Below are 12,417 nucleotides of genomic sequence, written 5' to 3'. Positions count from 1 at the left end.
CTGTGGGCAAAACCTGTCAATGCTGTTGTGTGTATAGTAGGGGAGCTGGGCTGTTCATGTGGATTTTGAAACAGGATGCTGTTCCTACACTATGAAAATACACTGCGCCTTTGGATAACACAACAGATCTGCTTATATATACAAGACACACAAGAAAGCCATCTGCATGTATCCTTATTGATGTTGAACCACCTGGATGTAATATTGAAATGAATGGGACCAGATCTGTATTTGGGATTGGTGTACTTTTTGGAGACATGCACTGCCCTCTACATGCACAACATAAAACTGCAACTGATAAGTATTTTGACCAGCAGAGGGCACAAACGTTTTGCTCCATTTGGGGGTCCATAGAGAGAAACAGATGAGTTCGCCTCTTGTCTTTCCCTTTTCAAAGGGACCAGCCACCCATGAATGAGCAGGCAACGGTACTTGTTAACAGACTCACAGACCCGCCTATGGGACTGCAGCCACAGGACGCAGAGAGAGGCAAGTTCCCCAAGCTTCAGCATCCCACCACGGATTGGGTAACTTCTTCTTCTCTACTAAATGAACTGCTGAGGGGGCCTCATTTTGACACCGTCTCCTGCAGTGAGCAAAGCTGGGAAGTTCTGGAATTTAAAAGAAAAGCTACTTTTCAGGCTACTGCTCTCAAGATGATTCTCTCTATTTCACTGGTGGTACTATTGACAGTGTGGGCTTCCGATGCCAAAAACATTCCCCAGACAAACAGTGCATCTCTTGAAAAGGATATGTTAAATCTCGACATTCAAGTCATTCAAAGCCATGGTTATGGCAATGAGGATGTGAAACGACTGGAATGGGACAAGCACCACAAGAGAGCACCGCGGGGTGCAGAGGACGAGGACACAGACGCAGGTGAACCTCAGTCTACCTTCTCACGGTCTTATGGGAACGAGTTCACCTCACCCAGAGCTACCCAGTTCTCTAGCTCAACCCTGGAAACTGGGGCCAACACAGACTCAACTCTGGACACTGGGGCCAACACAGACTCAACCCTGGACACTGGGGCCAACACAGACTCAACACTGGACACTGGGGCCAACACAGACTCAACCCTAGAGACTGGGGCCAACACATACTCAACCCTGAATACTGGGGCCAACACAGACTCAACCCTGGACACTGGGGCCAACACATACTCAACCCTGGACACCGGGGCCACTGGGGCCAACACAGACGTGGATCAGGGCAACAGCAGCACTACAGGAAGGGGGATCACCAACATCCACAACCCTCTGTACCCGGTGACTGACAGTTCCTACACTGCCTACGCTGTCATGTTCCTGTCCCTGGTGGTGTTCTCTGTGGGGATTATAGGGAACCTGGCTGTGATGTGCATCGTCTGGCACAACTACTACATGAGGAGTACCTGGAACTACATCCTGGCCAGCCTGGCTTTCTGGGACTTCCTGGTGCTCTGCTTCTGTTTACCTGTGGTGGTCTTCAATGAGCTCACCAATAAGAGGCTGCTGGGGGACATCTCATGCAGAGCGGTACCATATATGGAGGTGGGTTTGATTCCCTTAGCCCCCCCACCATCACCACACCCCTCCCCACACACCCCTCAAGCCACACCCTCCCCTTATGCCATGGTGGAATCACATGAAAATTATTAATGAACACAACTATTTGTACATGACTATATGATAAGTACCTGCTGTTGCCTAAAACAATCATACATTTATTTTTGTTGTTCTTTTGATTATATAATTATAGGATATTTACAATGATTTATGACATTGTTGCAAACCAGGCCGTAAAAGAAGGTTATGGGTTGAATTATGTTTATGGGCCACATAGTATTGTGAAATGTTTTTAAATGTTTAATACTTTTTTACCAACTGAATATTTATAGTATGTTTTCTGGTAAACCAAAGTTTATTAACTGATAATAAACAACACATTACATAGCTGTATGTAAGCAATACATTATAGAGTATCTACGATTTTGGTCTTATCAATATAGATACTACACTGTAAACTCATCGTTGTATATCTCGACGGCTAATGTAACAGGTCGGAAAGACTTCTTCCATATTGAAACTGTTCTGTAATTTAAATTACGAGTAAAACTACTATAAAAAATACTTCTCTGTCCATCGATTTTGGAATTTTTGATGCTCCCTGACTGTCTAGAGTTAATTTCAGTAATTATTAGTGAGCTGGACCCAGTCAATAAACTGTATGAATGTAGTGATCATTAGTGAGCTGGACCCAGTCAATAAACTGTATGAATGTAGTGATTATTAGTGAGCTGGACCCAGTCAATAAACGGTATGAATGTAGTGATTATTAGTGAGCTGGACCCAGTCAATAAACTGTATGAATGTAGTGATTATTAGTGAGCTGGACCCAGTCAATAAACTGTATGAATGTAGTGATTATTAGTGAGCTGGACCCAGTCAATAAACTGTATGAATGTAGTGATTATTAGTGAGCTGGACCCAGTCAATAAACTGTATGAATGTAGTGATTATTAGTGAACTGGACACAGTCAATAAACTGTATGAATGTCGTGATTATTAGTGAGCTGGACCCAGTCAATAAACTGTATGAATGTAGTGATTATTAGTGAGCTGGACCCAGTCAATAAACTGTATGAATGTAGTGATTATTAGTGAGCTGGACCCAGTCAATAAACTGTATGAATGTAGTGATTATTAGTGAACTGGACACAGTCAATAAACTGTATGAATGTAGTGATTATTAGTGAGCTGGACCCAGTCAATAAACTGTATGAATGTAGTGATTATTAGTGAACTGGACCCAGTCAATAAACTGTATGAATGTAGTGATTATTAGTGAGCTGGACCCAGTCAATAAACTGTATGAATGTAGTGATTATTAGTGAGCTGGACCCAGTCAATAAACGGTATGAATGTAGTGATTATTAGTGAGCTGGACCCAGTCAATAAACTGTATGAATGTAGTGATTATTAGTGAGCTGGACCCAGTCAATAAACTGTATGAATGTAGTGATTATTAGTGAGCTGGACCCAGTCAATAAACTGTATGAATGTAGTGATTATTAGTGAGCTGGACCCAGTCAATAAACTGTATGAATGTAGTGATTATTAGTGAGCTGGACCCAGTCAATAAACTGTATGAATGTAGTGATTATTAGTGAGCTGGACCCAGTCAATAAACGGTATGAATGTAGTGATTATTAGTGAGCTGGACCCAGTCAATAAACTGTATGAATGTAGTGATTATTAATGAGCTGGACCCAGTCAATAAACTGTATGAATGTAGTGATTATTAGTGAGCTGGACCCAGTCAATAAACTGTATGAATGTCGTGATTATTAGTGAGCTGGACTCAGTCAATAAACTGTATGAATGTAGTGATTATTAGTGAACTGGACACAGTCAATAAACTGTATGAATGTCGTGATTATTAGTGAGCTGGACCCAGTCAATAAACTGTATGAATGTAGTGATTATTAGTGAGCTGGACCCAGTCAATAAACTGTATGAATGTAGTGATTATTAGTGAGCTGGACCCAGTCAATAAACTGTATGAATGTAGTGATTATTAGTGAACTGGACACAGTCAATAAACTGTATGAATGTAGTGATTATTAGTGAGCTGGACCCAGTCAATAAACTGTATGAATGTAGTGATTATTAGTGAACTGGACCCAGTCAATAAACTGTATGAATGTAGTGATTATTAGTGAGCTGGACCCAGTCAATAAACTGTATGAATGTAGTGATTATTAGTGAGCTGGACCCAGTCAATAAACGGTATGAATGTAGTGATTATTAGTGAGCTGGACCCAGTCAATAAACTGTATGAATGTAGTGATTATTAGTGAGCTGGACCCAGTCAATAAACTGTATGAATGTAGTGATTATTAGTGAGCTGGACCCAGTCAATAAACTGTATGAATGTAGTGATTATTAGTGAGCTGGACCCAGTCAATAAACTGTATGAATGTAGTGATTATTAGTGAGCTGGACCCAGTCAATAAACTGTATGAATGTAGTGATTATTAGTGAGCTGGACCCAGTCAATAAACGGTATGAATGTAGTGATTATTAGTGAGCTGGACCCAGTCAATAAACTGTATGAATGTAGTGATTATTAATGAGCTGGACCCAGTCAATAAACTGTATGAATGTAGTGATTATTAGTGAGCTGGACCCAGTCAATAAACTGTATGAATGTCGTGATTATTAGTGAGCTGGACCCAGTCAATAAACTGTATGAATGTAGTGATTATTAGTGAGCTGGACCCAGTCAATAAACTGTATGAATGTAGTGATTATTAGTGAGCTGGACCCAGTCAATAAACTGTATGAATGTAGTGATTATCAGTGAGCTGGACCCAGTCAATAAACTGTATGAATGTAGTGATTATTAGTGAGCTGGACCCAGTCAATAAACTGTATGAATGTAGTGATCATTAGTGAGCTGGACCCAGTCAATAAACTGTATGATTGTAGTGATTATTAGTGAGCTGGACCCAGTCAATAAACTGTATGAATGTAGTGATTATTAGTGAGCTGGACCCAGTCAATAAACTGTATGAATGTAGTGATTATTAGTGAGCTGGACCCAGTCAATAAACTGTATGAATGTAGTGATTATTAGTGAGCTGGACCCAGTCAATAAACTGTATGAATGTAGTGATTATTAGTGAGCTGGACCCAGTCAATAAACTGTATGAATGTAGTGATTATTAGTGAGCTGGACCCAGTCAATAAACTTTATGAATGTAGTGATTATTAGTGAACTGGACCCAGTCAATAAACTGTATGAATGTAGTGATTATTAGTGAGCTGGACCCAGTCAATAAACTGTATGAATGTAGTGATTATTAGTGAGCTGGACCCAGTCAATAAACTGTATGAATGTAGTGATTATTAGTGAGCTGGACCCAGTCAATAAACTGTATGAATGTAGTGATTATTAGTGAGCTGGACCCAGTCAATAAACTGTATGAATGTAGTGATTATTAGTGAGCTGGACCCAGTCAATAAACTGTATGAATGTAGTGATTATTAGTGAGCTGGACCCAGTCAATAAACTGTATGAATGTAGTGATTATTAGTGAGATGGACCCAGTCAATAAACTGTATGAATGTAGTGATTATTAGTGAGCTGGACCCAGTCAATAAACTGTATGAATGTAGATCCATCTGTGTTTTTTTTTATGACTGTTGTGATCTTTCAATCTACAAATGTGGGTGGAATTAGCAAAAACTACACTTTTCACATGCTGCACACAACATTTATAAACACGTATCATGTTTGACACCCCTTTTTTTTTAACATAATACGTGTTTAGAAATGCTGTGTGCAGCATGTGAAAAGTGTAGTTTTCGCTAATTCCACCCACATTTGTAGATTGAAAGATCACAACAGTCATAAAAAAACACAAATAAGCAGAAAAAACAGCCCATCGTGAAAGATGTAGCATATCTGACAAGTTCTTCCTCTTTAATCCATATAACACTCCAGGTGACCTCCCTAGGGGTGACATCCTTCAGCCTGTGTGCCCTGGGTATTGACCGCTTCAACTCTACCACCAGCTCCCAGCCCAAAATCCGGCGAGTGGAGAGCTGCCAGTCCATCCTGGCCAAGCTGCTGGTCATATGGCTGGGCTCCATGGTGCTGGCGGCCCCAGAGCTACTGCTGTGGCAGCTCAGCCAGGCCGTGTCTCCAGCCACAGGGGTCGTGGTGGACTCCTGCACCATGAATCCTACCTCCAACCTCCCCGAGTCCATGTACACCCTTGTCATCAACTACCACGAGTGCCGCATATGGTGGTACTTTGGTTGCTATTTCTGCCTGCCCGTGGTCTTCACCCTCTTGTGCCAGCTGGCCACCTGCCACGTGTCCAATGACGGTATCCCCCAGCGCTTAGAGGAACGCTCCCCCTCCAAGAAGCAGAAGATACAACACAGTCAACAGGTGGAGCGCCAGCTCAATTACACCGTGATGGCCCTGACTGTGGTTTACGGCGTCTGCTCCCTGCCGGAGAACGTGTGCAACATCGTCCTGGCCTACACCGCCATGCCCATCTCTGACAACACTGCTACCCTGCTGGCCCTCATCAACCAGTTCTCCCTGTTCTTAAAGTCGTCGGTGACGCCGGTGCTGCTGCTGTGCCTCTGTAAGTCTCTGAGCCAGGCCTTCATGGACTGCTGCTGCTGCTGCTGTGAGGAGTGCCAACCCAGGGGCTCCCATTCCCCTGGCACCGAGGCCAAACTCAAGAGCACCAACGAGATGTCCTCCTCCATCTTCTTTGACAAAGCCAAGGACAGCTCCACCATCTTGTCGATCAGCGGGTCCAGCTGAACTGGCCTCTCCTGCTTTCTTTCCTTTCCATCACCTAAACTGGTTAGATGTGGTAACAAAGCAACTCACCTTTCAGTAGTGGACATTCCAGTCTCAACCATGGACACACCTTTGTTTTCAGTATTGTTAGTCAGAAGACAGGGACCACTGCCAGCGTCACCTTCTCTGTACCCTTAATGTCTGTAATGTCTCTCCTTTTGATGTTCTCTCCAGACAGATACAACACCCCATCCAGTTTTAAGGTGGTTCATTTTACAGGAAGTTCAGACATTGACTAAAGTGCAGACTAGGGGGCTGGAGGGAAGAAGGAGAAGAGCTCCATTTAATATCCTTGTAGAAGTGTCACCCCAATGTGTTTATTCTAAAGATTATTAGGTCAAAAATAAACAGAGTATTATGCTAGATTATTATACTAGGGTTGACTAACAGCCCCAGGGTGTCCGGCACTGAGATCGTTATTTCTTGATGTCACAACAATTAACATATCTGTAAAATGATGTTGCCTTATAATTTTCTTCATGTCCCCCAATTATCGATGCAGCTACTTCATCTTTAGCCGTCCCATGTCATTGTATCAAGTATTGTTTTGAGTTATATTAATAATCAACAGGGATGGTTTAGACGGTATTTTCCATCAAATCAAAGTGCTGTGAATAATGCAAAATTATTTTAACAGATAGTCATGAGAAATCACTGTACAGAGGTCAAGGTTATAAACTGGTTATAAGAAGGTTAGGAAAGAAGTCAGACATCATTTTGTGAATAATAGAAAAATCCACCAGCTGTAGTTGTCTTTAATTTATCCAATAAAGGTTTGTAATTTATCAGCGCTTGTCATTTTTCTCACAGAGAGATTTCATAAACGTCAGTAAAAAAAAAAATGCTCAACCAGATGTAGGGATTTTGGGTGATTTGTGCTTGACGCCCATCCCACTGACCCTCTGAAACTCAATAATGGAGTCCTCTCTCTGACCTGGAGCATATTTCTCCTCTCACTGATTCAGGCTTTGGCCAGCAGCAGAGCTCCTCTCACTGATTCAGGCTTTGGCCAGCAGCAGAGCTCCTCTCACTGATTCAGGCTTTGGCCAGCAGCAGAGCTCCTCTCATAAGGGTGTCATTGTTCTCCAGGGGCCAGTGGAAGCCTCCACTCTGAGGCCCTGGGAGTGGAACTACAGTTGAGTTGCCAGGTTACTGTCCCAAAATTCACAGGTATTGCAGACGGGCCAAAGCTGGGCAAGCCTTCCACCGTTTTCTCACCCTGTCTGGTGCCCCTGTCCAAATGAACACGTGGCACTACTGCATGTTCTCTCATGTTGTCGCGAAGGTTCGAAAGAAATATATGTTGTTTTTTTACTTAAAAAGATTGAGATGGACATTGGCTTGGTGAGAAGTTTCCAATGTGATGGACTAGGTTCAATCAGAGAACACCACCACAGCATAGACACCAGGATTATGTAATGCATTGTTTCCAACATACAATGAAACTCAAGCCAAATTGATTGGACAGCATATCAAAAGATCACCAGTAAGCCAATAGAGGGCAAAATAGTAATGACGTCTTTTTGTAGGCATTAACAACAATTAACTCCACCATGGCTTGTTGGCCAAAGCCTATGGGGATCAACACTGAAAATAAGGTCTGAGGAGATCTTATACTGTACGTTTTGCTCTATGACCAGTGTTCATTGTCAGGTTCCTCTGCCTCTGCTGCAGTTAATTATTGTAATTATTTTAACCCTTATGAAAAAAAGATGGCTGCTAATAGCGCGTCCACAATAAAACTTTTTGTTTTACGACAGTAATTTTGCAGTGTAACTGCAGTTACAGTGCAGTATACAGTAAATGCAGTTCAACTTTTGTAAGGGCACTTTTTGTGAATTTTGAAGCATTTCTGTAATCAAAACAAGCACATAAAGACTTCCTCATTGATAAAGTTCATGTTAACTGACTGATATTATCTCATAAAACAAAACATATAAGATCTCCTAATGCTATGTTAACCTCCGACCTTATTTTCAGCGTATATCCCAAAACCCCATTCTTTCCTCATTCATTTTCCCCATAGGACTGGCCAACAAACCAGAGGTAGAAAATGCTAACTCATGAATGTTTTTTAGGACTACAAGCTGGCGAGCTCTATAGGGCCAACCAATACCCAATTGTGATTAGCTTAGAAGTCAGTTTGAATGTACAGAGACAGTCTGGTTCCTCCATTAAATGATGCACTGATTGAAGGGTTTACAGACAGAGGAGGGTATTTTTTTTCCGGGGGTTGGTTGACCTCATTAGAGTCTCTCTCTCTGGGTCTTGGAGCGTGTTCAGAGGCTGTCAGGGCCTGGGTAGATGGTGCTGGAGCTTCATTAGCAGTGAGCAGAGCTCCTCACCAGCTCCTGTGGACACTAATGACTGAACAGTGAACAGTCGCCTCTCTGTTTCATTAATGAAGCCACCGACACAAATCAACAGACAGCCTCCCCATGCCACAACATCCAATGCCAGTCCACTAACATACAAGGACTGAGGGAGTGGGATGGTTCATGAAGCCCTGCAACAGGTAAACAAATAGAGAGCGTCATTCCAGGATTAAAAGTTGACTATATGAGGACACAGCAAGCTGGTGTTACAAGCAGCAATAGGACAGAAGTGATCAACCTTATAGATCAGATAATGTGCACTCATTTTATTTATACTGTAAGTACATTTCTAAATGCTTTGATGAAACAATTTTTTTGATTACAGTTTTTCTCAATTGCTAAAACACTAAAACCCATTGGCTGAACAAAGTTCTCATTTACCTTGACTCATTTTGTTGTCAATACCTTAAACCATTTCACATGGTAAAACACAATTTACAGATCTCACTTAGACTTTTCAGCAAAACTCTAAACACATTCTTATTCTCAAAACACATTCTGCACTCTAATGCACATGTCATCCATACTGGTAAACACAAGTGGCAACAATCAAATACAAATAGAGAACACAGGTCATTGATTGAACACAACCACTCAAAATTGATTTAACCTGTTTCAAATGATGCGACACAACCAATATAAGCCAGTTCAGAGAGCAAACAGGTTGTTGAAGTTGGGAAGGAGAAAGTCTGAGAATGGATAGAAGAAACAATGTGAGAGGACGAGGACCGGTGCATATGCGAGGTGGGCGACGAGGAGGAAGAGGAGGAGGAGGGCAAGGAAGAGGAGGACGAAGAGGAAGAGGAAGACAAAGAGTGGAAATATCTGATGAAATTCGAGCAACAGTTATAGACCATGTTCTTGTCCATGGACTGACAATGAGGGAAGCAGGACTTAGAGTGCAACCCAATTTGAGCCGATTTTCTGTGTCCACCATAGTAAGGACATTCAGAGAAGAGAACAGGTACAGTAGACTACTGTATTTTTGTAATTGAAAATTTACTGCACTACACTATATGCAGCTGTTTCAATAGACATTTGTAAAGTGAATCACTGTATATATTGTACTGCATGAATATGTTTTGTAACTGCACAACTACTTTTTGTGAAATTGCAAGGCTGCCACATGCAGGTGGAAGGACAGCTATATTAACTCGGGAGCAAGAGGCCGTTATAGTTGGCATGGTCCTTCAAGATAATGCAATACGACTCAGAGAAATCCAGGAACGAGTGATACAAGACAACACACACTTCCAGGGAATCGACAGTGTGAGCATTTCCACTATTGACCGTGTCCTCCATCGTAACAGGATGCGAATGAAACAAGTATACAGAGTACCTTTTGAGCGCAACTCACCAAGGGTGAAAGAACTGCGAGCTCAGTATGTGCAAGTAAGTGTACATTCAGAAACATTTACTGTAATCCAGATTGTCTACAGTACTAACACATACTATGTGAATGACATTACTCTTAAGTACATACAATGTATGTGAATCAGAAGTGCATACAGTAGGCCTAATTGTACTCTACAGTATAGCACTGTCTCTGTACGACTTACAAAATCCTACATACAGTATATTGTATTTCTACACACACAATATTTGACTTGGAATCCTTGGACAGACCCCATGACTTCATCTTTGTCGATGAAGCAGGCTTCAATCTAACAAAGAGGAGAAGGAGAGGCCGAAACATGATTGGACAGCGGGCCATTGTTGAAGTCCCTGGTCAACGAGGTGGCAACGTCACAATCTGTGCTGCTATCAGCAACCATGGTGTTCTACATCACCATGTTACACTCGGGCCATATAACACCCAGCACCTTCTAACATTTATTGCCAATCTAAGAGATATTTTATTTGAGCAGCAGGTTCAAGAGCAGCAGGGTCAAGAGCAGCATGAGAATCCCATTCCCACCTATGTGATCGTGTGGGACAATGTCAGTTTCCACCGAGCTGCTCAGGTAAGGGAATGGTTTAACATCAATGGGCAGTTTATGAACTTGTACCTCCCTCCATACTCGCCTTTCCTGAATCCGATTGAGGAGTTTTTCTCCTCTTGGAGATGGAAAGTGTATGATAGACAACCCTACACCAGAGTAAATCTGCTGCAAGCCATGGATTTAGCCTGTAGTGATATAGGTGAGGAATCATGTCAGGGCTGGATACGGCACACAAGAGGCTTCTTCCCCCGTTGCCTCAGGAGGGACAATATTGCTTGTGATGTTGACGAAGTGCTCTGGCCTGACCCAGCCCAAAGACAAGAAGAAGCACATTGATCACATGTTTACTCCTTTGATTTTTGTCCCTTTTAGTATTGTATACTGTAGTACAGTGCATTGTAGGCTGTATACTGTATAATGGACCAATTGTATGGCCCTGAACATTGTGCTTTCCATTTATTAACAGTACTGACTGCTTAATAGATTTTGACTGGTTGCAGGTTCATATCAACAAAGAACAAGAATTACAGTATCACAGAGACAAAGGACAAGTTTGTGAGATGCAGCGTACAGTACTGTAAAAATAGGGGTACAAGGAGGAGGAAGAACAAAAAACAAAATTGAAAAGAGCAAAGCAGAGTAGTAATTTCTGATCAATTTTGAGCTACTATGATAGAACATATTTTCGTTCATCAAAAGTCAATGACGGAAAAATATGAATATTTTTTTCGATTACAAATTTACTTCTCCCTGAGAATTGTATGTTTTGAACAATGTGTTTTCTATTTTTCAGTGTATTGTTTACTGACTGCTTGAGAGTGTATATAATTTTGATCACTTTGTTTTGAGAGCAGTGTTTGATTTTGAACACAGGTAAAACTGTTTTGAGGCGAATGTTTCATTTTGCGAGAGGAGTCAGAGGTTATTTAAATAGTGCTTGAAGATGAGGTTTAATGTTTAATGTTTTCAGGAAATGGAGCAAGGTTTCAGAAATTGTGTTTTAGCAATTGAGAAAAACTGTAAACTACTTTTTCCTGCATTGTAGTGTATTTATGAAACACCAAAGACGAGGGAGGGAGGGAGGGAGGGAGGGAGAGAGGGAGAGAGAGAGAGAGAGAGAGAGAGAGAGAGAGAGAGAGAGAGAGAGAGAGGCCTCTTTGGTTTGGCTCAGTGAACGTAGACTAATATGACCTGAATGTCCCCACTTATGAACACAGAGCTGCCTCACCTCCCCCTGATGCGGGGACAATGTTTGTTTTGTTCTGTGGGAAAACTGACTAGGATTGGGGGGGAGCTCTGTTGTCATGGCAGAGGCCTGACAGAGAGCTTTGGCCCTCCGAGGAACACAAATTGATCTGAATCAGAGAGGCTGGCGTGGATCCTGAGCATGAATGTCCACACACACACCGGTCCGGTCCAGACCCAGGCCTCTATAGCGGACCACCTTGTTCTCTCTGGACAGGAAGCCTCATTATTGTCATGCCAAGGAGGGACAAGAACAGAGCTTGTTGTCACAACTCGTTCGTATTCATGGCCTAATGCGGCTCAACCCAGAGAAGAAGGAGAGTAGGGAGGAAAGTAACTTCTATTCAGCTTTAGTCTGGGCCGTTCTGAGATCACCGATCTCATAGTACATCTCTGGTACCCACAGTTCCTCCCCTCTCTGGGGTCTGGGTGCTTGGGAAGATCTCCAAAACAACACAACAGTTCCTCCCCTCTCTGGGGTCTGG

General features: G+C 42.2%; 1 protein-coding gene across 1 annotated transcript; it reads left to right on the top strand.

Annotated features, from left to right (window-relative positions):
- Positions 1–435: 435 nt before the first annotated feature.
- On the top strand, positions 436–6,762 carry LOC106566465 (G-protein coupled receptor 37-like 1). The gene is made up of 2 exons (XM_014134530.3): positions 436–1,532; positions 5,491–6,762. The coding sequence occupies exons 1-2, from the start codon at positions 459–461 to the stop codon at positions 6,328–6,330; spliced, it is 1,914 nt and encodes a 637-aa protein (XP_013990005.3). The 5' UTR covers positions 436–458; the 3' UTR covers positions 6,331–6,762.
- The last annotated feature ends 5,655 nt before the right edge of the window (positions 6,763–12,417 follow it).

Source organism: Salmo salar, chromosome 13 (assembly GCF_965601325.2).
Source record: "Salmo salar chromosome 13, fSalSal1, whole genome shotgun sequence".
Taxonomy (NCBI): Eukaryota; Metazoa; Chordata; class Actinopteri; order Salmoniformes; family Salmonidae; genus Salmo; species Salmo salar.
The sequence above is the reverse complement of the archived record's forward strand: the minus strand, read 5'-3'. Positions and strand labels throughout refer to the sequence as shown.

What these genes read in the sequence shown, in the direction of transcription:
- LOC106566465 (XM_014134530.3), top strand. Translation starts at nt 459, where the DNA reads ATGGGACTGCAGCCACAGGACGCAGAGAGAGGCAAGTTCCCCAAGCTT. An exon ending in GAGCGGTACCATATATGGAG is followed by an intron (nt 1,533 to 5,490) that starts GTGGGTTTGATT and finishes ATAACACTCCAG; the next exon opens with GTGACCTCCCTAGGGGTGAC.